At 39.9% G+C, this 15,087-nt stretch overlaps 1 protein-coding gene across 3 annotated transcripts; it reads right to left on the bottom strand.

The window, feature by feature from the left end:
• Positions 1-484: 484 nt before the first annotated feature.
• Positions 485-14,675, bottom strand: SKP1 (S-phase kinase associated protein 1). Of its 3 annotated transcripts, none has more exons than XM_084886752.1 (6): positions 13,933-14,675; positions 10,527-10,623; positions 6,753-6,826; positions 3,866-4,009; positions 2,309-2,449; positions 485-1,364 (listed from the first exon to the last, which is right to left on the bottom strand). In XM_084886752.1, exons 2-6 carry the CDS (start codon positions 10,621-10,623, stop codon positions 1,329-1,331), a joined length of 492 nt encoding a protein of 163 aa, XP_084742878.1. In that variant the 5' UTR covers positions 13,933-14,675; the 3' UTR covers positions 485-1,328. The 3 variants fall into 3 exon arrangements, with proteins under 3 accessions (XP_084742878.1, XP_084742880.1, XP_084742879.1); XM_084886754.1 differs by lacking the exon at positions 13,933-14,675 and adding an exon at positions 13,352-13,367; XM_084886753.1 differs by lacking the exon at positions 13,933-14,675 and adding an exon at positions 13,227-13,241.
• Between the last annotated feature and the right edge of the window lie 412 nt (positions 14,676-15,087).

Genomic DNA, 15,087 nt, shown 5'->3' with positions numbered 1-15,087 from the left:
CAGCCAGTGTGGCTCAGTGGTTGAATGTCCACCTATGAACCAGGAGGTCAAAGTTCAATTCTTGGTCAGAAACATGCCCAGGTTGCAGACTCAATCCCCAGTGGGGGGACATGCAGGAGGCAGCTGATCAATGGTTCTCTATCATCATTGGTGTTTTTTATATATATATATAAAACATATACACACACACACATGTATGTACACACACACCCCATACATATATATGTATACACACACGTGCGCGCATATATACACATATATGTATGTGTGTGTGTGTGTGTGTATGCGTGTAAATATAAATAAATACTGGCTCCAGCCAACCTTTCAATGACATTAGAGACAAAAGTATCAGAAACCTATTGTTATGTCAGCAGATTCAGCAACCAGTACTGCCTACAAGTCTTTTCAGCTAAACAACCGTACATAAATTTAACTCATTTAATACTAAGTGAAGAGACACACTTAAGTACTCAAAAGCAAACCGTTTACTACCTACTATGGAACTTACTTTTTATTGAAAATATCTTGCATGCATGCTGGATGCTCTCTGGGTTTTGCCACACATTTTAATGATAAAGTTTAAATTTTGGTTTTTTTTTTACATGCAAGTAGTGTAAATACTTTTGCTCATATGGGATCACTGATTATAAAAACATGACACACCACAAGGGTTGTCTTTTTAATTGAAAAGCTAACAACTGCATAGTTATATTTACCCCAAAACCACAAACTGAGAAGTAACTGGGTCTCTAACCAACATAGGATTAAAAATGCAAAAATAAGTCCTCAGATTCAATTAAGAAAGCCCTGCTACATATGGTACCAGTGGTATTCTTTGACTCCAAGAAGCTGGAAGACACATCCCAATAATCCCACTCAGAACATTTACCTCAAGTAGCCTTTCCAGCTCCCAACTCATGAATAAAGATAATACATTGTTAATTCTATTTCAGAAAACTTTTGCAAGTTGTTTTATTTACAACGCCAACTTTCAAAAAGTCACTAAAGTTAACTAGACAAAAAACTAGGCAGAAATCGCTTTGCAAAAAGAGGGAAAGCCCAAAATGCCACTTTCTATAGAGAACCCACAATTCAGTTTTATTCAGAGCAAAGAAAAAAGATACTTTTGATCATACTGGAAGAATGATCAGCCACAGGTTTGGAATCTGTACCCAAACTACACATGCAATGAAGACAATATTCTGCTAATACAATTGATTTGCTGCTGCATTTGTCTACTGTTTGCCTAATATGAACAATTATAAACAGAGCAGTGCAACTAGTATTTGGAACAATCCTTACAGTGTTACAGTGTCAGGCACAACTTTTCACTTCTCTTCACACCACTGGTTCTCTTTGCGTACCTAGAAAAAGATATAAGAAAGTGCCTTAACTTAAGTAGTTCCTAAGACTAATACCTAATAATCCATTAATAACCTCTAAGGTTGATCATAAAGAAACAGATGGAAAACTGGAAAAACACCAGGTAATAGTAAACTTCCTAGTCACCCTTCTTTCCCCCCAACTAGGTTATTTTGCCCTGCTGAAATTATCAAAAAAGCAAAGGCATGCCAAGCCAGTGTGGTTCAATAGTTTAGCATTGACACAGGAACTATGAGTTCACTGGTTCAATTCCCTGTCAGGACACATGCCCAGGTTGCAGGCTCCATCCCCAGTAGCAGTACCCAATCAATGACTTTCTCTCATCACTGATGTTTTTATCTCTTGCTCTCTTCCTTCCCCTTGCTAAAAATCAATAAAAACACATTAAAAATCCCTAGCCTATTTTGCTCAGTGGATAGAGCATCAGCCTGTGGACTAAAGGGTCCAGGGTTCAATTCCAACATGACCGGGTTGCAAGCTCAATTCCTGGTAGGGGCGTGCAGAAGGCAGCCAATCAATGATTTTCTCTCAATAATGATGTTTCTATTTCTCCCTCTCCTCTCTCTGAAATCAATAATATATATATTATATATTCCGGTCAAGGGCATGTACCTTGGTTGTGGGCACATCCCCATTGGACGGTGTGCAGGAGGCAGCTGGATCGATGTTTCTCTCTCATCGATGTTTTTAACTCTCCCTCTCCCTTACTGTTAAAAAAAAAAAAAAAGGGCAGGATCATTCAAGTGTCTAGAGTCATTTTAGGACACAGAGGTACCTGTAATGTTTTAGGTCATAGTAAGTACCTATCTCTTATACCTCAAATAAAGTCAACATTCTTTGACACAGGCACTTCTTTTCCTGGCATGTTAGGATTTCATTCTCTTTTAAAACGCATGTGATCAAGAACAAACTATGGACTACATACCTGGGCTTCCTCTTCTTCAGTGAAGTCATTTTTTATATTGAAGGTCTTGCGAATCTCTTCAGGGGTTTTCCCCTTGATCATATTGGCAACAGTCTTGCATGTAACATCAAGCAAACCTTTGATGTCTAAATAGTTTGCAGCCTGTGAAATGATTTGTTTTCATTAAAGTGTATTTGATGGTTTAAACTAAATACCAAGTTAACGGTTGATAAAGTTCAGTCCTATGTGGCATCTCACAGATTTTCATTCTGCTTTATTTTTTCATTTTGCATTCTGCTTTATTTCCATTCAGTTCAAAATACTTTATAATTTTTCTTTGATTTTTTTCTTTGACTCATGGAGAATTTGTTTAGTTTTCAAATATCTGCAGATTTTCCAGATAGCTGTTACTGATTTCTAATTTAATTCCACTGTGATAAGAAAACATTGAATTCTTTCAAACTTGAGACTTACTTTATGGCTCAGAACATGTCAAAATTTGATAGTATTTATTTGAATATACAATGAATATGTATTCTGCTGTCATTATACGTAATTTTCTGTTACTTAAGTCTTCTATATCCTTATTTCTCAGCTTGTTTTATCAATTATTTATAGAGGTCTGGAAATTACTAACTATGATTGTAGATTTTTTTAATCTATTATTCTTTGAGTTCCATTGGTTTTTAACTTTTTGGAAGTTTTGCAGTTAGGCAGATAAATGTTTAGAACTGCTATGCCCTCTTAATAATGAACTTATTCACTGTTATCATTATGTAATAACTCTTTTTAATCCTGGTAATATTCTTTGCCCTGAATTCTACTTAATATACTCACTCCAATTTTCTTTTGATTAATGTTAGTATAATATATAACCCTCCTCCCCCTTAAATCTACTGTGTCTTCATATTTAAAGGGAGTTTTCTGTAGGAAGCATAGCTGAGTCTTGCTTCTTTTTAATCCAATGTGCTAATATCTACCCTTTAATTGTGGTGTTTAGACTATTTACATTTAATGTGATTATTGATATGTGGATTTGAGTTCAGAGTGCTAAAACTCAGTACCAATTAATTTAATCAATTAAACTCTATAAGAAGTTTAAAGGCTCTGAACTAGAGTATCTTACAGTGTTCATTAAAAATATACCAGAATAGCCCTAACCGATTTGGCTCAGTGGATAGAGCATCGGCCTGCGGACTGAAGGGTCCCGGTTTTGATTCCGGTCAAGGGCATGTGCCTTGGTTATGGTCACATCCCCAGTATTTTTTAAATAGTGCAGGAGGCAGCTAATCGATGTTTCCAACTCTCTATCCCTCTTCCTTCCTCTCAATAAAAAATCAATTAAATAGATATTTTTTAAATACACACACAGAATAGCAGCTCTCTATGGAGCACACCACACCTTCATCCATCCCCTTTCTCTAGTGCACTCTCTTTTTCCACTGCACCCCTCTGCATCTCCTCCCTCTTTCATCTTCTCAAGGCACATGCCTCTCTCCCCTAAGATAAGAAGTCATTCCATTGCCTCTGTAACTTTCTAAATAAGCCTCCCCTTATTAAAAAAACAAACAAACTTACCAGAATTAGTTCAAATAGTGTTCCTTGGTCAACTTTGAGAAATTCTTGGTCCCAAACAGGAATATCGTCTGTCCGCTTTTCTTTGTTCTCATCATCCTCAGGAGGAGGAGGGTCATCCTTGTGGTGGGTGCACCACTGAATGACCTACAATAAAAACAACAGTTCATTCCTCTATGGCATTTTACCACAAGGTATTCATTCTACTGCTGGGGCAAGGTTATTCCTATAATGAGCTAAGAACTAGCTAGAAGTTGATTTGCATAATAAAGTTAGTAGCCATGCTCCAAAAGCAAAAATGAAGCCTGAGAAATCTTCACAACTCTAGAGGGTGGAAGATCTTACATATCAACTACACCTGCAAACAGATTACTATACTTGACCACATTAAAAAGCTTTTGTGCAAAAAGATACATAAAGTCATACAGGAAAAGGACTGGAAAATACATACAACTAGCAATGGATTACAAAATCTTAAAAATCACTACAAAGAAATAAGCTAAAAAACAAACAGGCAATTCACAATCTGATTAGTAAAACAGGAGGAAATGCTAATCCTGGCTAGATGCAAAATTAACACTTTGATCAGATGCAACTATTTTAGATAGATAGATATACTAGAGGTGTCCCTCAGCCCAGCTTGCACCCTCTCCAATCTGGGACCCCTCGGGGGATGTCCGACTGCCCGTTTAGGCCAGATCCCACCAGGCAGTCAGACATCCCTCTCACAGTCCAGGACTGCTGGCTCCCAATTGCTTGCCCCTAACCACTTCTACCTGCCAGCCTGATCACCCCCTAACCACTCCCCTGCCAACCTGATTGACCCTAACTGCCTTCCCCTGCCAGCCTCATCACTCCTAACTGCTCTCCCCTGCTTGTCTGGTCGTCCCCCCGAACTGCTCTCCCCTGCTTGTCTGGTCGTGCCATTAGAAGAAGTTTAAAAAATTTGGCTCTCAAAAGAAATTTCAATCGTTGTACTGTGATATTTGGCTCTGTTGACTAATGAGTTTGCCAACCACTGTGCTAGGGAATATTAGGATTTTGATACGAATTATTGGGGTAACAGCCTCTTCTACAGGGGAGTATAAACTGGAATAACCCCTTTGAAAAAATCTAGCACTACCTAAGTGAGACTATGTACATATATTTTCACTAAACAATTCTAAATTCACAGAAACATACACAAGACTACACAATGTAATAACAAAACAGGAAAAGCTCAAATGTTTCCTTACTAGGGAAATGAACACATTATAATTAAATTTTCAGGAAGCTGATCAGCTAGACTAGATGTATGATTATAAGGACCAAAATCAACACTAAAAGTATTAAGTTGTAGAATCTAAGTGGTGGGCAAATGGGTGTTTTCTGTATGATAATTTTTCCACAGTACTTAATATTGGAGGGAAATGCTGAGGAAAAAATGGCCAAGAATTTTTACTGCCAGGATGCAAAAAAGAATAAAGAGCTATTTCTAGAAGGAAAAGCCAATAATAAGGGGATTTAATGAAATAAATAGCTTTTTAACAAGTATTTCAGTCTTGTAAGAGAAGGAGCACTTGCCCTAACCGGTTTGGCTCTTGTGATAGAGTAGGGGTGTCGAACTCAATCAGAGAAGGGGCCAAAATCTAAAATCCAGCCTAAATTGCGGGCCGAATGGTTTACTGAACAGTCATAAACTGACAATGTCATAAACTGACAGCGGAGTGCAGTGATGACAGCGCGGTGCGGGCCACATTGCAAGGCCTGGCGGGCTGGATTTGGCCCGCGGGCCTTGTGTTTGACACATGTGTGATAGAGCGTCAGCTTGCAGACTGAAGGGTCCCACGTTTGATTCTAATCAAGATATGTATCTTGGTTGTGGGCACATCACCATAAGGGGGTGTGCAGGAGGCAGCTGATGGATGTTTCTCTCTCATCAATGTTTCTAACTCTCTATCCTTTTCCCTTCCTCTCTGTAAAAATCAATAAAATATATTTAAAAAGAAAAAAAAAGGAGCACTTAGGTCCAGCTGGTTTGGCTCAGTGGATAGAGCATCAACCTGTGGACTGACAGGGTCTCAGGTTCAACTGCTGGTCAGGGCACATGCCTGGTTTGTGAGCTCGATCCCCAGTGTGGGGTGTGCAAGAGGCAGCCTATCAGTTATTTTCTCATAATTAACGTTTCTCTGTCTCTTTCCCTCTCCCGTCCTCCCTAAAATTAATAAAAGGTTTTTTGGGTTTTTTTTAAAGAGCAATCAGTATTTGCTAATATAGGCATTAAAAAAAACTCTTGAAAGGGTATAAAAGAAATTAACGTTTATTATTACTTATGGTTTCTGGTTAGATGAGAGACAAGAGATTTTTTTTTATCATTTTTAGGTTTTGGATCATGTCATTATTCAGTATACTTAAGGTTTAAATAATCTTATTTAAATATATTTTTCTCTAGCCATTTTCCTCTAAGCCTAGCAAGTTTTTCCCCCAATTTGGAAACTGGTTGCTGTTTTTTCAGATAAGAATTCAATTTAAATAGCTGGTTCTGTTAAGGAGCCATGTGACCTGAAACACTAAAACCCTATTTAATGTGGAGAGCCATTTATGCTTAGACACAAGGTAAGTTGATCAACTAAGATAACAAAAGCACATCTCTTGTTCTCAAGTTCCCTTTGAGGCACCCATTCAGTGGACAAACAACACAAGAATTTTCCTATAGTTATATTTAAGTAATTTAAATGTGTTAATAAAAAGACTAGACAAGGGCCAGGTTAAATAAACTACAACAAATAATCATACTACAAAGAGTTCTAGATTTTTTAAAAGGAAGCTATCTCTTTATTAATATAGAAAGATCACCAGGATACTGTTAAGAAAGAAAAATCACATAGAAGTATATAGTTTGCTAATTTACCTTTTTTAATATTGCTGCATTAACATTTGGTAGAGGAACTGGGTCATCATCGCCTTCATCATCCATTCCCAAATCTAACAAAACCAGAAGAGATTTGCCATTATTTCCTAACTTCATTATAACATTTATACAAAACTAGGCTATTTCTCAAATAAGTGACTAACATGACATGTCTGAAAGAGTATAAAAAGTAGTTTATTAATAGTTCTTTCGCCGAAACCAGTTTGGCTCAGTGGTAGAGCATTGGTCTGTGGACTGAAGGGTCCCGGGTTCGATTCCAGTCAGGGGCATGAACATTGATTGCAGGCACATCCCCGGTGGGGGATGTGCAGGAGGCAGCTGGTCGATGTTTCTCTCTCATCGACGTTTCTAGCTCTCTCTCTCTCTCTTCCTCTCCGTAAAAAATCAATAAAATAAAATAATTTTTTTAAAAATTAAAAAAATAAGTAGATATTAAAAAAAGAAAAGAAAAAAAGAATAGTTCTTTTAACAGCATTTAAAACTGGTGGTTCCTAATAAAAAGTCCATGAACCAAAAAACAAAAAAAGTCCATGAACCACCCAAAATTATATAAAGTTGTGAGTGGACAAATATAATAAATTATATCAGAAGAGTTCTTAAATAGGAAGAAAATTATTTAATAAGTGTGACTGAAATGGCTGGGCAACCATTTAGAAAAAAACACAAACTAAATTTTTATCCTCATTCTTTATACTAAACTCTCTAGATCAGTGGTTCTCAACCTTTTTAATGCCAAGACCCTTTAATACAGTTCATGTTGTAGTGACCCCCAAGCATAAAATTATTTTCGCTGCTACTTCATAACTGTAATTTTGCTAGTTATGAATCGTAATGTAAAATCTGTGTTTTCCGATGGTCTGAGGCAACCCTGTTAGCGAACCACAGGCTAAGAACAGTTGCTGTAGAGCCTGCGTGGCTCAGTTGGTTTAGCATTGTCCCATACATCAAGAGGTTGCTGGTTGCCTCAGATGCCAGAGCATATCCCCAGTAGGGGGCATGCAGAAGGCAGCCAATACATGTCTCTCTCATTGATATTTCTCTCTCCTCCTTCCTCTCTAAAATCAATAAAAACATATTTTAAAATAAAAATAATATCCCAATTTGGATCAAGCCACTTACCTCTTTCCTGAACTAGTATAAAATATTTTTAACCGGAAGAGAAAAAAGTTTTACTATGTGAAATACTTGTGTTTGAGGAATTAACATTTAGAGAAAACATAATACAAAGACCATCTTTTAGATCCAAATGTTATCTGGAAGAAGGCTTAAGTCACATAAAAAATAAGGGCCTTAGCCCTGGCTGGTTTGGCTCAGTGGCTAGAGCATCAAGTCAGCTTGCTGATTGAATGATCCCAGGCTCAATTCCTGTGGAGAGCGTATGCCCGGGCCGGGTTGCAAGCTCAATCCCCAATAGGAGGTGTGCAAGAGGCAGCCAATCAATGATTCTCTCTCATTACTGATATTTCTCTTTCTCCCTCTCTGAAATCAATAAAAATATACAAATAAAATAAAATAAAATAAAATAAAAATAAGGGCCTTAGCTTTGGCTGGTGTGGCTCAGTTGGTTGGAGTGTTATACTGAGCACCAAAGGATCATAGGTTCAATTCTGGAACAGGGTATATTCTCAGGTTTCAGGTTCAATCTCAGGTCAGGTAGCATAGGGGAGGAAAACAAATGTTTCTCTCACACATCTCTCTATCTCTCTCCATCTCTCAAATCAATAAAAATCTATCCTCTGGTAAATACTAATAAAAAAATAAAAACGGTTGCAAAGGATTACTTCTCTAACATTTAAACCAGTGGTTCTCAACCTTTAATACAGTTTCTCATGTTGTGGTGACCCCCCCCCCCCAACCATAAAATTATTTTCATTGCTATTTCATAACTGTAATTTTGCTACTGTTAATGAATCGTAATGTAAATATCTGTTTTCCGATGGTCTTAGGCTCTACAGCAGTGGCTCTCAACCTATGGGTTTCGACCCACAGGTTGAGAACCACTAGCAGGGTCGCCTGTTACATGATTGGTATCAATGACCAAAAAGAATATGTTTAGCTTTTATCAGCCAAGAGAAGTCATACACTGAGAAAACAGAAGACACACCCTCTGCAATTCAGCTTCCGCCTCTACCACGCCTATTATCTGCTGTTAGAAGTCATCTAACTTATTAACTGTAAAACCCTAAGTGATCAGTCAACAGTATATAAATCCAACAATCACTCTGTTCACCTTAAAATGCCTCCCTCTTACCCTGGCTTCCACATATACCACTTCACTGATTCTCCACTCCTGACTTCTACATTCCTGCCCCAATTCCATTTACTGCCATAGATACTTCCATTCCTCTCAAGCCCATTCTTCAGCTCTACCAACTACAGTATTACAATCTCATCCCACTCCAAAAAATCCAACTAAAAAAACCTTAATTTTACTTTTCTCTAACACATCCTCTCTACTACAGAATAATCTTCCAAAACATTCTAATTCTACTAAATTTAAAATATCACCTAAGACTACCCACTGCAGTTTCTCCACAAGCCTGGAGAATAGCATCAGCCAATATGTTCCCACAGCACCATTTGGCACACAGTTTTATTAATGCACTAATTATATATACCATGTGGCAGTTTGACTTTTTTGGAGTCTGTCTCCCTTCCTGGTTTAAAAATTCTTCAAGCGCAAAAACTATTTTCCTTACCTTCTTTTTCACCAGAATATAGCTAGTGCTTGGACATAACTCACTCAATTATTGGTAAGCTACAGATCTTCCCTATATAAAAGCATCTGACATTTAAAAAATTAAGAGTCTAATTTCTGAAGAACCTCTTATTACTGGTAAATTTCCCCCTCCCCACTAATTCTAGAGACCGATTTGTATGTCCTCATTTTATATTAATGTCCACCAGCCCACTAGTAACACTAAGAAGAGATCCACCTTAACTAGTAAAAAATTTCAAAAATGTTTCAGAACTGGTTTTTCTGTCTTCTTTGTTGTACTGCACATATACTTTGCAGTAGATAAATCACTTTAGCATTTGTTAGCTACAGATCTTCCCTATATAATAGCATCTGTTATTTGAGAAATTAAGAAATGGTCTAATTTCTGAAGAACAATTATTATTAGTAAATGTCCCCCCACCACCACCAATTCTAGATTTATATGTCTCTATTTTATATTCATGTCCCCACCAGCCCACTGGTAATACTAAGAAGAGTATCCACATTAAGTAAAAAATTTCAAAAATGTTTCAGAACCGGTTTTTCTGTCTTACTTCTTTGTTGTGCTGCACATATACTTTCAGAGGAAGTAGTTTCCTCTGGAATAACAAACTAGACAAAAGGGAAAACTTGGTTAAAAAAACAAACACACATCTACTCCGTTTACAATCTACTCAGTTTACTACTTCTGTTGAAACCAGGTGCTCTATTTAGCAACCTTATAGAAAGGATCTCTTTTCCAAAGGCTTTCATTTTTGTCATTAGAAATTGTGAATCTAAATTTACTCGAAACAGAAAATTGGTCTTATCTATTTAATGGGGGGGAGGGGGGAATCTCTCATTAATTCAGACAATGCAAAAGGGATGACCTTTATTAAAAAAATGTAGTTAATACTTAAAATTTAAAAAAAGGTAAACTTCACCCCTTCGTATTCTTGAGAACTTTGACAGATTACTTGTATAAATTCAATGTTCACAGGTTATCTCAAACTACTTATTTCCCCCCCTTGACCCAGGCTTTTAAAATAACTTACCTTCTAACATAGTCTTGATAGTCACAGATTGTTTGGCAATTTCAACATCAACTTCAAATATCTCTCCATCAGAACTTTGCAATTTAATTGAAGGCATCTAAAAAAGGGGGGGGAGGGGCATTATACTGAATTTGAAATACAAGAGAGATTATTTCCATAAACTACCGATTTTTTAAAAGTAAAATCAAGATTTGTTGTTTTTTTCGGGTGGGATGAGGTGTGCCTGTTAGAAGCCCTCCATAACTATAAAATCCTAAAAACTGTAGTATATAGCCCTGTAAAACACTGATTATTCACGGGCTAACATACAAGTGTTTCTATAAAATTCTTTCAAAGTGTAATTCCTAGAAACAGAAGCTCTTAAGGTCTTCCTTACTGAACTCATTGCTGGTTTAAATTTAGTTACATTCCATACTTTTCAGGCAAAATATTTCTAAAATGGAACTTACATTTTTGTCTGCCTTTTTGCTTTTACTCAATACTGGCTATTGTATTTGAAGTTAACTGTTAAAATTAACTCCTGCAAACCCGAGGGCAATTCAAAATAAACAAAGCTACCAAATAAGATAGTAATTTTTCTCTAGTGAAACTTACCAGTGAAAAATAAGTTCAAATACAAAGTCGATCATGACATACTTAGAATTTATGTTTGGATCAATGCAAGATCATATAACAGAATAAAGAGCTAAGGATAAACAAATGTCAATCTAATTCCCCATGCCAAATAAGAAACCAATTGCACAGCGTCCTTTTTTTCTTTCATTACTGACTGTCCAGGTGTCCAAGTTTGAGATCTTCTGCCAAAATCCTCATAGTAATAACCTACTACGTAATTTCAAAAATGTATTTATTAATTAAGATTGAGTCATTAGGAAAAAAGACACCTCTTACATAAAGGTAAGCAATTAACTTCAAAGGACTTGAATTCTGGGGGGAAAAAATTGTTTAAAATTAAAAATTCTAATGCTCAGTGGATAGAGCGTCGGACTGAAAGGTCCCAGGTTCGATTCCGGTCAAGGGTATGTACCTGGGTTGCGGGCACATCCCCAGTAGGGGGTGTGCAAGAGGCAGTTGGTAGATGTTTCTCTCTAATCGACATTTCTAGCTCTCTCTCTCTCTCCCTTCCTCTATGTAAAAAATCAATAAAATACATATTTTTTAAAAAATTAAAAATTCTAAGTCAGCAGTTTGTGTTGGTTTGTTTGTTTTTTGTTTTTACCATCTTCACCTTCTTGGGCAGAAAAGGATGGGGGGGGGGGGGGGAGAGAAAGGGTAGCAATACCTGCCCATAAAGATTAATTCAAGACCTCTTCAAATTTTAAGTATAGATTTTATGATCCATTCTGTTTATTTTGTTTTGTTAATCCTCACCAGAGGATATTTTTTCATTGATTTTTAGAGAAAACAGAGGGGGAGAGACCAAGAGAGGAAAACACTGATGTGAGACACACATCCATTGGTAGCCTCCCACACGGGGCTGAGCCTGGAACCAGAATAGCACTTGGGAGCCTTTAAGTTCATGGGCCAACACTATCCACTGAGCAAACTAGCTGGGGCTCAAGTATAAGTTTTAAAGGCTTCTGAGAATCTTAATCCTGTGATGTCACTATTAACGTGAAAGTGGATAATTTGGCATTTAAAACATTCATTCATTTTAGGTTTAAAGACTTTAAGTCCCATTAAATCAGTTAAAATGTTGATCAGCTTTTCCCAGACAATTATCTCCATCCCCCAAACAGATAAGCTATTAGGGAAAGGAAGCAAAGGTATGTTTTAAAACCAGGCATTGCTATATCCTCTCACTGACTCATGATTGTAAAAAATTGAATTTCACTTTTCAGTTTACAGATAGGTCTGCTTCTCCATGTTGCCTATACTTGCCATAATGCAGAGGGCCCAGGGCATAGGACCTGCCCTGTGACAAGGCAAAAAGAAATATTTTAACGTAAGCCCAATTTTTAATTAGAAAATATTCTGTTCTTTTTATGTTCTATAGTACTGGAATAAACATTACAGAATCACAAGTCTGGCAACGCAGTTGATAAAATTATTTTTAAGCAAGACTATCATTCCACTTTTCTTCAAATAACTCTCAAATAAACAACAAGATCTGCTTAGTCATAGTCAAATTCATATATTAGGTTACTCTTAAGGGAGTTGAGGTCTTATTAAATAGCAGTGAGTCAATCAGCTAATCTGTAATTCGAGGCACATTGTAACCCTAAACTTAATATTTAAAGAGAACTTTCTTTAGTGTCATACAACTGGAATTTGGTGCAAAAATCTTAAAGAATGGATGAAATTTTGATTTGACATGCTTTCAAGACCATTCCTTCATTTATTTAGGCTCCTGTAGCTGGAAATTAAATCACTTCCATGACTAGCACAATATGAATTCTATCAACATCATAAAGAGAAAAACAAACTGTGGCTAGCATGATGTGAATTCTATCAACATCATAAAGACGGGGGAAAAACTTTTAAAGTGACACCTCTTTTCAGAGGGCAGAATGGAGGTCTGCATTGCTCCACGACACAGATACATTCTATTGTGACGTTCTGACCAAAAAAATAAAAATAAAAATAAAATAATCATGACCCCAAAACCCAAACCCGAAGTCTCCATTAAAAAATGATCCAAAGCAAAAACAAAACAAAAAGCGAACCCAATCAGGTCCATTTTTTAAAAGCCAGACACACCTTCAGTGTTAGAGTTCCTAAAAGTCACGCCCTGTTACAGCCGTTGTTCCACCAACCCTAGGCAGTGGCAAAATAACAGAATATTCCAGAGGAACAGGCAGCTATCTGCAAAGACTGGGCCCCACCTCAGCTGGCGGAGAACCGGTTACCAGCGACGCCAGAGCCCGGGGAGAGAAAGATGAGGGCCGGAATCCAGCGCTCCCGGAGTGCCGCCTCGCTCCCTCCCACCCCAAAACAACACGGACCCACGCCCACGCCCACAACAACGCAGCCCTCCCCAACGACCCCGCAGCCCTCCGCGCCCGGGGTCCCCGAGGCCGCAGACTCCACACCCGGGAGGCGCCGGCCGCAGCTGGGCCTGGCAGCCGAGCTCGGCACCGGCTAACGCTGACCCCGAGCAGGAAAGGCCCAACTCCGGGCTCGGCTCGCCCCTTCTCCCGCCCGCCCGCCCGCCCGGGCGCCCAAGAGGCGTCGTGACGACGCACTCCCGAGAGAGGCCTCGCCGAGTGGAGGGGCAGAGCGGGAGCCCGGAGGCCGCCGGCGCCTCCCGGGGAACAGGGTCTGAGGCCGGGTGCACCGGGCCTGAGGGCGGACCAGGCCCCGGTGCCTCCCGCCTCCGGCGAGCCGAAGCCGCAGCGGCGCGGCCCGCACCAGCTCGCAACCCGCGGCGCCACCGCCCCTTCCAGCGCCGCGGGCGGCTACTCACGGTGCTCGGTCTCCAGGAGAGAGCGGGCCGGAGGCTGACGAGAGCGGAGAAGCGTCAGCAGAAGCAGACGAAAAGGGGGGAGAACAAGGCCTCTTACAGCAACAGTGCGGCTCGGCGTCGGTCTTTATATGAGCGGCTGGCGAGGACCCCAGGACCCGTGACGTCACAGAGCGATGGGGCTGGCCACCGAGTTCGCCTGACAGCGGGTGGAAAACGGCGGGGTGGCCTCGGGACGCCGAAGGGGCGGAGCCGGGCGCAAAGACGGAGAGCGCGACGGGGAGGACCTTGGTTCTTATTCCCACCCTCGGAAGTGGGTTTCGTTCGTCTCTGAGGCAACGGGGAACTGGCCGGGGTACTCGGCGACCTGCAAGGGTCTTTCAGGCAGGGGCTGCCCCGGGTCGAATCGGTGACCCGGGTCCTGAGAAGCCTGGAAACTGCTAGTGTCTGGGAGGGGCTGCGGCCCCCGTCTCCAGACGGGAAAGCTGGGGCCCTGAGAAAGAAGGCGGAGCGGGCTCTGCAGTTACCGCTGAGAGTCTGCTCTGGGCCTCAGAGCCCTTCCCTGAACCTAACATGCGTTAGCTCACGGTCCATAATAACTCTTGAGGTGAAATAGCATTACCCATTTTCGCCTTTAAATGTGAGGGAACAGCTGAAACCGGTTTGGCTCAGTCGATAGAGCGCTGGCCTGCACACTGAAGGGTCCCAGGTTCGATTCCGGTCAAGGGCATGTACCTTGGTTGCGGGCACATCCCCAGTGTGGGGGTGTGTGGGAGGCAGCTGATCAATGTTTCTCTCTCATGGATGTTTCTGACTATCCCTCTCCCTTCCTCTCTTTAACAAATCAATAAAATATATATGTTTTTAAAAAATGTGAGGGAACAGGTTCTGAACAGTTCAGTGGCAAAGCTGGGATGTGAACTTTATTCCCCAGTTTGGTGCTCCTTAACCTTTTACTTCCATTGATTTCTGAAGAGACTTCTGGGCCCAAGATAACCACTGTTTTAAGAAAACCCCAGGTCTAGAGAAGAGGCTACCTTCTGGCAACGGATATCCATTCATTCAGTAAAGAATGTTGAGCTCCTGTGTATGCCCCCAGGCTCAGGGCTGGGGATTCTAAATGAACCAGCTAGCCTGCCAGCCAGGGTCCAGCCTGGA

The sequence above is a fragment of the Pipistrellus hanaki genome (assembly GCF_964339955.1).
Source record: "Pipistrellus hanaki genome assembly, chromosome: 5".
NCBI classification, from domain to species: Eukaryota; Metazoa; Chordata; class Mammalia; order Chiroptera; family Vespertilionidae; genus Pipistrellus; species Pipistrellus hanaki.
This window is presented reverse-complemented; position numbering and strand designations above follow the sequence as displayed.